The sequence below is a fragment of the Primulina tabacum genome, chromosome 2 (assembly GCF_025594145.1).
Source record: "Primulina tabacum isolate GXHZ01 chromosome 2, ASM2559414v2, whole genome shotgun sequence".
NCBI classification, from domain to species: domain Eukaryota; kingdom Viridiplantae; phylum Streptophyta; class Magnoliopsida; order Lamiales; family Gesneriaceae; genus Primulina; species Primulina tabacum.
Window position 1 is genome coordinate 13861438 of NC_134551.1, and position 11163 is coordinate 13872600.

An 11163-nucleotide genomic window follows, 5' to 3' on the forward strand; every position below is an offset into this window, starting at 1 on the left:
GATTTTTGAGTTCTCTGTTTTTCTCTTGACTCTAAAATTTTCCCACTCTTCAACTCGATGGCCTTCACTTGCTCTTTCGGATTTGTCTCTGTGTTACTTGGCAAGGTGCCCGGCTCTCTGTTTGTGATCATTTTTGCCAACTGCCCAATTTGATTCTCAAGCCCCTTTATCGATGCATCCTGATTCTGTAGTCTAGTCTCGGTAGACGAGATGAACTTAGACATCATCTACTCCAAATTGGACTTCTCTTCTCTAGGAGGATCGGACCTGTACATCGGTTGTTTCCCATATGATTGTCCTTCTTGTGGTCTATTCTGGCTGTTTTGACCACCCCAGGAGAAGTTTGGGTGTTGCCTCCACCCCGGATTGTATGTGTTCGAATACGGGTCATTCCTTGGGCGGTTTTGGACCCCTACTTGATTTATTGGTGCCCCTTCTTGCACATAAAATGGATTGTCATCTTGACAGTCCTTCGCATAGTGTTCCCCTCCACACTTGTCACAGAATATCTCTTGAAGACACATCGCCGTGCCACCCACATTCAAGCTGTCTAGTTTCCTGTTTAAAGCATCAAGTTGTGCAGTAATAGCAGAAAAATCAGTTACCTGGTGAACTCCTGCACTCTTCCGCTGGTTGTTTCTTTCAGATTGAGGGTGATAGCTGCTAGCAGCCATCTCCTCTAACAATTCATATCCTTCCTCCACGGTTTTTCTCAACAGGTTTCCACAAGCAGCAGCATCTATCATAGTACGGTTAGGAGTAAGCAAACCATAATAAAATGTTTGAACGACTAACCCAAGTGGTAACTCGTGATATGGGCATCTTCCTAGTAGATCCTTGAAGCGTTCCCATGCCTCATATAAATATTCCTGATCGAATTGAGCAAATGTTGTAATGTCTGCCCGCAGCTTCATGGTCTTGGAGGGAGGGAAGTATTTGATGAGGAATGCTTTCGCCATGTCCTCCCATGTAGCGATCGAACCTACAGGCAAACAATTTAACCACGCTTTAGCTTTATTACGTAAGGAGAAAGGAAATAAACGCAACCTAACAGCATCATCAGAAACTCCATTGAATTTAAAAGTATCGCAAATTTCAAGAAAATCCGCCATGTGCGTGTTTGGGTCATCTACTGCAGTTCCTCCAAATTGGACTGTGTTCTGAATCATCTGGATTATGGCTGGCTTGATTTCAAAGTGATTTGCCCGCATGATAGGCCTCACAATGCTAGGGCGTGCACCCTCCAAAGAAGGTTGGGCATATTCCAGCATTGGTATGCGGCGCGGCATCTCCACATGTCTATCTTCACAACGTTTCTCCTATTGATCATTCAACTGCCTCTCCATCAGTTCTTTTAGTCTCTGCTGCTGTCTTCTCAAGCGGAAAGTTCTTTCGATTTCAGGATCAAACTCAAGCTCCACGTCAAGTGACTTTGGCATGCACTAGACAAGATATCTGGAATAAAATATGGATTGTTAGCTAAAGAAAAATAAAATAACGCTAAAGAAAATGACTAAAAATAAAATTGTAGATTAACAATTCCCCGGCAACGGCGCCAAAAACTTGATCGAGCAAAACTTGCACAGTAAAATCCCCAATAAAAATATGGTTTTGTAAGCTCGAAAATTAATCGCAAGTGCACGATGTCAAGTAATAGTATAATGGAAGTGAGTACGAGTATCGTTCCACTGAGAACTGTATTTAACAATTATTCTTTTCAGTTATGAGATCTTTAGCAACAAAAATTTGATTGAATTAATACTACTATGCTCAAAAAAAGATGTAAATAAAATGCTTTAATAAGTAATGAATGAGAATTAATATCTAAAATGTTGAGTAAAATTCAATGAGAAATGAATTTGTTGGGAATTTCGGTTCACCTACCCCTCGTTAATTAATTAATTCGTTCGATGGTGATTATATGCTTCCGACATGATTTCCTTTACAATTGAACACACTCTCTCGAGCTATGCCAAACTAAATCGACTCAATGAAGTAATTAAATGTCTTTAATTATTTATCAAGAGTGAATCGCATGTCGATTATGAAATCCCCTAGTTTTCGACCCTAAGGACTATGACTATCGGCGCGTATCCAATTTCATATGTCTATGTAAATTGTAGATCCACGGATTATACTACTCGTTCCTATCACAAGTTATTCTCTCGAACACACTCGCAATATAAAAACGTTGTTAAAGTTAGCTACGCTCTAACAACACGAAGAAAAACAATAGTATAATCAAGAATTACGCAACAATCGAATAGAAATTAATTCCAATCAAAGTTTGGGGTAGGCTCCCCTTAAATCCCAACAAATATTAAGGTTTAGCTACTAAAATTCATGATTGAAAACGAACAAAACAAAGTTTAAAAGATGAAAACCAAATTAGAAATACGAGAATTGACGAAAAACGCGAAAAACGACGCCCGGAAAACTTCAAATCTTCAATCCAAGCGCAAAGTGCTCTCTTCAACTTCTGGTGGCTGCTAAAATTATGTCTGAATAATCCCTAATTTGTGCCTCCCTCCTTTCTATATCTTCCCTTCTCCAAAATAAGGTAAAAGATCGGACAAGAAATCTTGCCAAAATTAGGTGGCGCTCGGGCGGTAGAAAAGTACTGCTCGAGCGCCACACTCTCTGTAGAATGCCAGGAGTATGCGACTTCTGGCGCTCGGGCGGTAGAAAAGTACCGCTCGAGCGCCAATCTTCTGTAATTTCTTCCTTGTGGATCACTTCTTGCTCTCGGGCGGTAGAATTTCACCGCCCGAGCGCCACATCTTCTGTCCGTCTCTTCAGCAACTCGCTTCTCGCGCCCAAGCGGTAGAAAATTACCGCTCGGGCGCCAACCTTTCTGTATACAATCTTGTTGGCTTAGCACTTGGCTCCGAGTTCCGTTTTTCCGGCCATTTTTCCTGCAAATTCGTCACATCCAAGTGAGACACGATCACATGCAAATGTTTACTCTAAAATGAACAAAATGTAAACGAAATGTACGCATGCACAATACAAACACACACAAACTAATGTTATCACGTAAAAATCACACATATCAACCCCATCATACTAACCTTTTGCTTGCCCTCAAGTAAAATAGGTTATAGACCACAATCAAAACACGAAACAAACACAAAAGGCAGGGTACTGAAACAACTAAAATGATGGTGAAGTAGCGAACCGGTATCTCCTGCCTCAGCGGGTGTTTGAACCACATCCACTTAGTCAAATCACAACATATATTACTACTCCTTTTAAGAACATCGCAACACAATTGTATTTTTCCAAAAGGTGTGATCGTTTGTGCTGTGGATCTTTCTAGCTTGTGTTTCAGACGGTTTTATTCGCAAATCATGCGGGTTGCCGAATCAACCAGTCAACGCAAGTCTCTCTTTTCTGAGTCCTGTTTCTATTTGGGACCAACCAGTAAACACAAACAGTGGGAGAGTTTCATAGTCGAACAACAAAATGTAGGGAGTCAAAGGCCAACGTGCTCAAGTGGTTTGGAAAGATGGGGAGTACGTAGATCATTTTCACTATGCACCTGTCAGAAATTTTCTCTGACATTCCTCAATGCCTTATATCTCCATCTTTTTAGCCTTGGGATAAGATTTCATCCCTTTTTGGCTCCCCCTCACCTTACATCCCCTTTATTATTCCAAAATTTTTTTGGTGCATAGTTTTCTCATGCGTACTCCCTAGGCTTTGGATATCTGGAATTTTGCTTTTTTTTTTTTTTTTTTTTTCATTTCTCTGGCCTAGGAATGGTTTTATAGGTCCTATGCACGATTGGGCTGAAGGATATTTGAGGAATACGTTTGCGTTTCTACTTGAGTTTATGCTACTGGTTAGTCACTCATTTCAACAGGTATTCATTCAAGTTCCACTCGCATCTAATGTCTCGTCAGTTCCCCTCACAGATTATTTTGAACTTAATTATCATCGACACCACTATTAAAATCCACTATGTGCTATTAAAATCCAATATGCGTGCATAGACAAAATTCAATACATCGGGGGGTTCATAACGAGTGATAAGACTACGCAACATGCAGTTCATTTAGCCCAAAATCATCACTGGCTATCAATGTACTAATTTCACCATCAACTGACACTCATGCAGGACAAATACGAAAGATACCAAATACGACACACGACCCCCTCATACTAAAGGTGTTCAATGTCCCCATTGCACAAAGGACGAAGAACACAAATGTAAACATGAATGCAGCACAACAACAAATGCAAAAGAAATAACCGAACGAACAATAATCCGAAAACAAAACAAAAAAATTCATTAGACAAAAGAAAAGAAAAGAAAGGGGGAAACAGTAAACTCCCCTGATCACAGCTCATCCTCATCGTGTTCCGGCGGTGGCATGCCCGCTGCATCCCCCTGCTGAAGATAGTCATACTGAAACTGGAAGGGGGGAATGGTCGGCAGGGGTGGCGGTATGGTGTTTGGGTCTACGCCCCCGTGGATTAGCATAGTGCGCATCATGGAATCGAGTTTGTCAAGACGCGCCGTGACATTGGTGTTGATATGCTCCTGGTGAGCCATGAAAGGCCAGACTCTCATCCATTTTTTCATTCTGGGTTCGCCGGCGGGGCTGTGGGCGCCGAGGGGCGGCGGTGCTTGACCCTCCTACTTCCTCCTCCTGATTGGGGAAGTCTATCTGTCTTTTCGCCTTCTTCCGCCGCCAGTCGTCCACACAAATAGGCTTCATGGGTTGTAGCCACTCCTCATTGTCCCGGAAAATAACTCCCGCCTGGGCACACAATTCGGATATGATGGTAGGGAAAAATAGGCCGATGTGGCTGTTATGTATGCTCATCATAATTTGCGAGTTTAATAGCTTGCCCACGTTAAAGGCGTAGTCCTGAGATAACGCAAAAAGTACCACTGCCCGTTCTTTCTGCACCTCACTCTTGTGGGACACTGGCATCATTCTTCGGGCCAAAAATAGATACCACAGGGCAATGTCGGCCCGCAAATATTTTTCATCGAAGCAACTCAGGGGTCCCCCTAATGGTTTCCAGGATGCCCCGGGAAGGCACAGAGTTTCAATGATCATCGAGTAATTAGGATCAGCAACTAATGCCTCGAATGCGGAGTCGTCAATGTCGGCCGTTCCTAATAGGGCATTAATCGTGAATGAATAGAACGGCACAAGCTTTCCTCTAACAAATGCCCTACCATCTGTTCGTTCATCGGCGTTCGCATAAAATTCCCTAACTACAGACACCACTGCCGCCTTAGGTTGCTCACCAAATGTAACCCATCCTCGTTTCTCCAAATCCCCAAGAGTGCCCAAGTATCTATCCTCGAATAGACGACGAAATCCCCTTTCGGCAATGGGGTTTCTATGTATTTTAGCATGCTCATATCTATCCCTAGCCGCCGCATTCACAAAGCGGGTTCTATCAAACGAGGAGGAAGAAGAAGAACCGGAGGTACCTTTCAATTTCTTTGGTGCCATAGTGGTGACGGAGATGGTGTATGAACCGGAGTGATGAAGATTCTTGTTCTCCTAAGACGATTGTTCCACCTTGCCGAGGATTCGAGTCGGGATTGAAGCTCCTGCACCACAAAATCGAAAAGGGTTTGAGGTAGAGTTAGGGATTTGGGGAGAAAATTGTTTTCGCAGAATGAAAGGGGAAAGGGGAATTCGCGTCTTTAAACGCAGGCGCGCTCGAGCGGTAGAAAAATACCGCTCGAGCGCCGAGTTCTCGGAAAAAAAAACTTTTGGGGCAAGTGTTCGCGCTCGAGCGGAAAAAAATACCGCCCAAGCGCCGAGCTCTCTGGAAATTTGTTGTTTGAAATAAGTTGTACCGCTCGAGCGCAGAGCTCTCTGGAATTTTGCTTTTTTAAAAAAATAAAAATAAATGCAAGAGAAGGGAAAGAAAAGTAGTTCTCAATTTACAGTCGAGAGCTAGACTGTCGGCCGATCTCAGTTCGAATTGTCTTGGAACCGGGTGATTCCAAGTTGTGGCTCAACGGTGCCACCCATGTAGTGCTTCAGGCGCTGGGTATTGACCGTAAATGTCCCATCCTTTCCATCTTTCAATTCTACAGCTCCCGATGGGTATACTTTCGAAATCACGAATGGACCAGACCATCGTGAATTCAGTTTTCCTGGAAACAGTCTTAACCGGGAGTTATAGAGCAAGAAATTTTCTCCTTCTTGGAATTCCCTTTCGATGATTCGCCTGTCATGAGCCCTCTTTGTCTTTTCTTTGTAAGACAGTGCGAGATCATATGCCAGATTTCGGAATTCCTCCAACTGATCTAGTTGAAGCAAACGTCGTTCACCTGCATTAGTAAAGTTAAAGTTTAGTGCTTTTGTTGCCCAATATGCCCGATGCTCTAACTCTACAGGTAAGTGACATGCTTTACAAAACAATAATCTGTACGGTGTTGTGCCTATAGGTGTTTTGAAAGCAGTTCTATATGCCCAAAGAGCATCATCTAACCTCATCGACCAATCCTTCCTACTGACACCCACCACTTTTTCCAGAATTCGCTTGATTTCTCGATTAGACACCTCAACTTGACCACTTATCTTGGGGTGATAAGGGGTAGAGATCTTATGTGTGACACCGTACTTGCTCAAGAGTTTTTCAAATAGTTTGTTGCAAAAATGAGTGCCACCATCACTGATGATTGCTCGTGGTGTTCCGAATCTGTTAAAAGTATTTTTCTTTAAAAATTTTAAGACCACCTGAGCATCGTTAGTGGCGAATGCTTCTGTCTCTACCCACTTAGACACATAGTCAATCGCAACCAAAATATATTTTTTCGTGAACGAACTGGGAAACGGTCCCATGAAATCTATCCCCCATACATCAAAAACCTCACACTCAAGAATATTATTCAATGGCATTTCATGACGGTTAGAAATGTTACCTGTCCGTTGACATCTATCACATGCGAGCACATAAGAACGAGCATCTTTAAAAAGGGATGGCCAATAAAAACCACATTCAAGTACCTTAGCCGCCGTCCTTGTTGGTCCAAAATGACCACCTACCTCACGGTCATGACAGTGATTGAGAATTTGACCGAACTCTTCCTCTACAACACACCTTCTTATCATGGCATCCGTACAAATTTTGAACAAAACGGTTCCTCCCAAAAATAATATTTCACGTCCGAAAAAAATTTCTTTCTTTGGTGAAAAGTTAAATTTGGGGGAGGTGAGCCTGTAACAAGAAAATTTGCAAAATTTGCATACCATGGACAATTTTTCACCTCAAACAGTTGCTCTTCAAGAAACCAATCATTAATAGCATCATTCACACAATCATCACTGACAAATTCTAACCTAGACAAGTGATCCGCACCACATTCTCAACACCTTTCTTATCTTTGATTTCTTAGTCAAACTCTTGTAAAAGTAAGATCCACCGAAGTAAGCGTGGTTTTGCATCTTTTTTAGCAAGCAAATATTTTAGTGCAGAGTGGTCTGTGTAAATAATGACTTTTGACAAAACAAGATATGCATGAAATTTGTCAAGCGCAAATACTACTGCAAGTAATTCCTTTTCAGTTGTTGCATAATTCAATTGAGCCTCATCTAAGGTCTTACTTGCGTAGTAAATTGTATGAAATACCTTGTTTTGTCGCTGGCCAAGCACAGCTCCCACCGCAGTGTCACTGGCGTCCCACATGATCTCGAAAGGTAGATCCCAATCTGGTGCCACCAATACAGGAGCCGTCACCAAGCGCTCTTTCAAATCCTCGTATGCCTGTAAACAGTCAGAATGAAAATCAAAAGGCACATCTTTCATAAGTAGGGAAGATAGAGGTTTTGCAATTTTAGAAAAATCTTTGATAAAACGCCGATAAAAGCCGCCGTGGCCTAGAAAACTTCTAACTCCCTTTACTGAGGCTGGTGGTGGTAGGTTCTTTATTACTTCAATTTTAGCTTTGTCCACCTCAATTCCTTTTTTCGAAACCTTTTGCCCTAAAAAAATTCCCTCTTGTACCATGAAATGACACTTTTCCCAATTGAGCACCAAGTTCGTCTCCTCGTGTCTTCTCAACACGGATATCAAATTCTGCAAACACTCATCAAACGTTGCACCAAAGATAGAAAAATCATCCATAAATATTTCAAGAAAGGTTTCAATCATATCATGGAATATAGCAGTCATACACCGCTGAAATGTAGCAGGTGCATTACAAAGACCAAAAGGCATACGACGAAAAGAAAAAGTGCCATAAGGACAAGTGAAAGTGGTTTTCTCTTGGTCCTCAGGTGCAATAGTGATTTTATTATACCCCGAATACCCATTTAGAAAACAATAAAATTCATGCCCCGCTAATCTCTCCAACATTTGATCAATAAAGGGAAGGGGGAAATGGTCCTTACGGGTGGCATCATTCAGTTTCCTATAGTCAATGCACACTCTCCACTCCGTAACAGTTCTTGTGGGAATAAGTTCATTCTTTTCATTGGTGATCACCGTAATCCCTCCTTTTTTAGGCACACATTGAACCGGACTTACCCACGCACTATCTGAAATGGGGTAGATAATACCTGAATCGAGAAGCTTAATAGTTTCAGCCTTCACTACATCTTGCATCTTTGGATTTAGTCGTCTTTGAGGTTGCACGAGAGGTGAGTACTTTTCTTCCATCAAGATTTTATGCATGCATATCGATGGACTGATTCCCTTTATGTCTGCCACCTTCCAGGCGAATGCTCTTTTGTGCTCCTTGAGAACTTGCAACAATTTTTCCTCCATAGAATCTGTCAAAGCAGCAGAAATAATGACAGGCAAAGTGTTATTCTTACCTAGAAATATGTACTTCAGGTGCGGAGGTAAGGGTTTGAGTTCAAGCATCGGTGGTTCCTCGATACTTGACTTTGGAGGGGTCAAATCTCTGTGCTCTCCCAGATCTTCCAGTCTCATCCTCATCGGCCTTCTCCATGGAGGGTTGGCATTGAAGTATGCTACTATGTCAGCTTTTTCTTCGTCCAAGTCGTCATCCTCCAATTCAGTTGTGAGGGTGGCTTCCAAAGGGTCCCCAAGAGAATCCTGCACATAGTCAGAAACGAGAGCATCAACAGCATCAATTCTATAACAACTATCAGAGTGCAGTGTGTGCTTAAGTGCATTAAAAACATCAAAAGTGATCTCTTCCTCGCCCACTCTTAATCTCAACTTTCCTTCTTGAACATCAATCAGGGCCTTGCCAGTCGCAAGGAATGGTCTCCCAAGAATCAAGGGCATCTCTATGTCTTCCTCCATGTCAAGTACCACAAAATCGACAGGGAAAATAAATTTGTCGACTTTCACTAGTACATCCTCAATCAATCCGCGGGGGTACTTGACGGATCTGTCAGCTAGTTGTAAGGACATCCGCGTCGGCTTAGGTTCTCCCAATCCAAGTTTCCTAAACACAGAAAGAGGCATCAGGTTAATACTTGCACCAAGATCACATAACGCTTTATGAAAAAACAAAATCTCCAATCGTGCAAGGAATAGAGAAACTCCCTGGATCCTTAAGTTTCGGTGGGATCTTGTTTTGCACCAAAGCAGAACAATTTTCAGTAAGACTCACTGTCATGTGATCCTCCAACTTCCTCTTATTCGCTAATATATCTTTCAAAAACTTAGCATAACTAGGCATTTGCATCAAGGCATCGGCAAAAGGAATATTGATATGCAATTTCTTGAATATCTCAAGAAACTTACCGAATTGTGCATCTAGTCTTGCTTTTTTCATTGCTGCAGGAAAAGGTGGGGGAATAACAATTTTAGGTTGTGCAGTGGGTGATGGTGTAGAGTTAGAGGACTTACCTTTGGATGTTTCAGTGTGTTCATCCGATTTTTGAGTTCTCTGTTTTTCTCTTGACTCTAAAATTTTCCCACTCTTCAACTCGATGGCCTTCACTTGCTCTTTCGGATTTGTCTCTGTGTTACTTGGCAAGGTTCCCGGCTCTCTGTTTGTGATCATTTTTGCCAACTGCCCAATTTGATTCTCAAGGCCCTTTATCGATGCATCCTGATTCTGTAGTCTAGTCTCGGTAGACGAGATGAACTTAGACATCATCTACTCCAAATTGGACTTCTCTTCTCTAGGAGGATCGGACCTGTACATCGGTTGTTTCCCATATGATTGTCCTTCTTGTGGTCTATTCTGGCTGTTTTGACCACCCCAGGAGAAGTTTGGGTGTTGCCTCCACCCCGGATTGTATGTGTTCGAATACGGGTCATTCCTTGGGCGGTTTTGGACCCCTACTTGATTTATTGGTGCCCCTTCTTGCACATAAAATGGATTGTCATCTTGACAGTCCTTCGCATAGTGTTCCCCTCCACACTTGTCACAGAATATCTCTTGAAGACACATCGCCGTGCCACCCACATTCAAGCTGTCTAGTTTCCTGTTTAAAGCATCAAGTTGTGCAGTAATAGCAGAAAAATCAGTTACCTGGTGAACTCCTGCACTCTTCCGCTGGTTGTTTCTTTCAGATTGAGGGTGATAGCTGCTAGCAGCCATCTCCTCTAACAATTCATATCCTTCCTCCACGGTTTTTCTCAACAGGTTTCCACAAGCAGCAGCATCTATCATAGTACGGTTAGGAGTAAGCAAACCATAATAAAATGTTTGAACGACTAACCCAAGTGGTAACTCGTGATATGGGCATCTTCCTAGTAGATCCTTGAAGCGTTCCCATGCCTCATATAAATATTCCTGATCGAATTGAGCAAATGTTGTAATGTCTGCCCGCAGCTTCATGGTCTTGGAGGGAGGGAAGTATTTGATGAGGAATGCTTTCGCCATGTCCTCCCATGTAGCGATCAAACCTACAGGCAAACAATTTAACCACGCTTTAGCTTTATTACGTAAGGAGAAAGGAAATAAATGCAACCTAACAGCATCATCAGAAACTCCATTGAATTTAAAAGTATCGCAAATTTCAAGAAAATCCGCCATGTGCGTGTTTGGGTCATCTACTGCAGTTCCTCCAAATTGGACCGTGTTCTGAATCATCTGGATTATGGCTGGCTTGATTTCAAAGTGATTTGCCCGCATGATAGGCCTCACAATGCTAGGGCGTGCACCCTCCAAAGAAGGTTGGGCATATTCCAGCATTGGTATGCGGCGCGGCATCTCCACATGTCTATCTTCACGACGTTCCTCCTCTTGATCAT

General features: G+C 42.4%; 1 protein-coding gene and 2 non-coding genes across 3 annotated transcripts; 2 read left to right on the plus strand and 1 right to left on the minus strand.

Annotated features, from left to right (window-relative positions):
• Nucleotides 1–804: 804 nt before the first annotated feature.
• LOC142538116 (small nucleolar RNA R71) lies at nucleotides 805–910 on the plus strand. The gene has a single exon (XR_012818656.1). It is a non-coding gene; the product is annotated as a small nucleolar RNA R71 (small nucleolar RNA).
• Nucleotides 911–5948: 5038 nt separating this feature from the next.
• LOC142537531 (uncharacterized) lies at nucleotides 5949–9420 on the minus strand. The gene is made up of 5 exons (XM_075643042.1): nucleotides 8692–9420; nucleotides 7612–8058; nucleotides 6905–6918; nucleotides 6494–6681; nucleotides 5949–6310 (listed from the first exon to the last, which is right to left on the minus strand). The coding sequence occupies exons 1-5, from the start codon at nucleotides 9418–9420 to the stop codon at nucleotides 5949–5951; spliced, it is 1740 nt and encodes a 579-aa protein (XP_075499157.1).
• Nucleotides 9421–10637: 1217 nt separating this feature from the next.
• On the plus strand, nucleotides 10638–10743 carry LOC142538117 (small nucleolar RNA R71). The gene has a single exon (XR_012818657.1). It is a non-coding gene; the product is annotated as a small nucleolar RNA R71 (small nucleolar RNA).
• The last annotated feature ends 420 nt before the right edge of the window (nucleotides 10744–11163 follow it).

Coding starts and splice junctions, on each gene's coding strand:
- LOC142537531 (XM_075643042.1), bottom strand. CDS start 9,420: ATGCCTCTTTCTGTGTTTAGGAAACTTGGATTGGGAGAACCTAAGCCG. Junction 8,059..8,691: donor AAAGAGCATTCGCCTGGAAG/GTGGCAGACATA, acceptor GAGTGTTTGCAG/AATTTGATATCCGTGTTGAG. Junction 6,311..6,493: donor GGAAAAAGTGGTGGGTGTCA/GTAGGAAGGATT, acceptor TTACTAATGCAG/GTGAACGACGTTTGCTTCAA.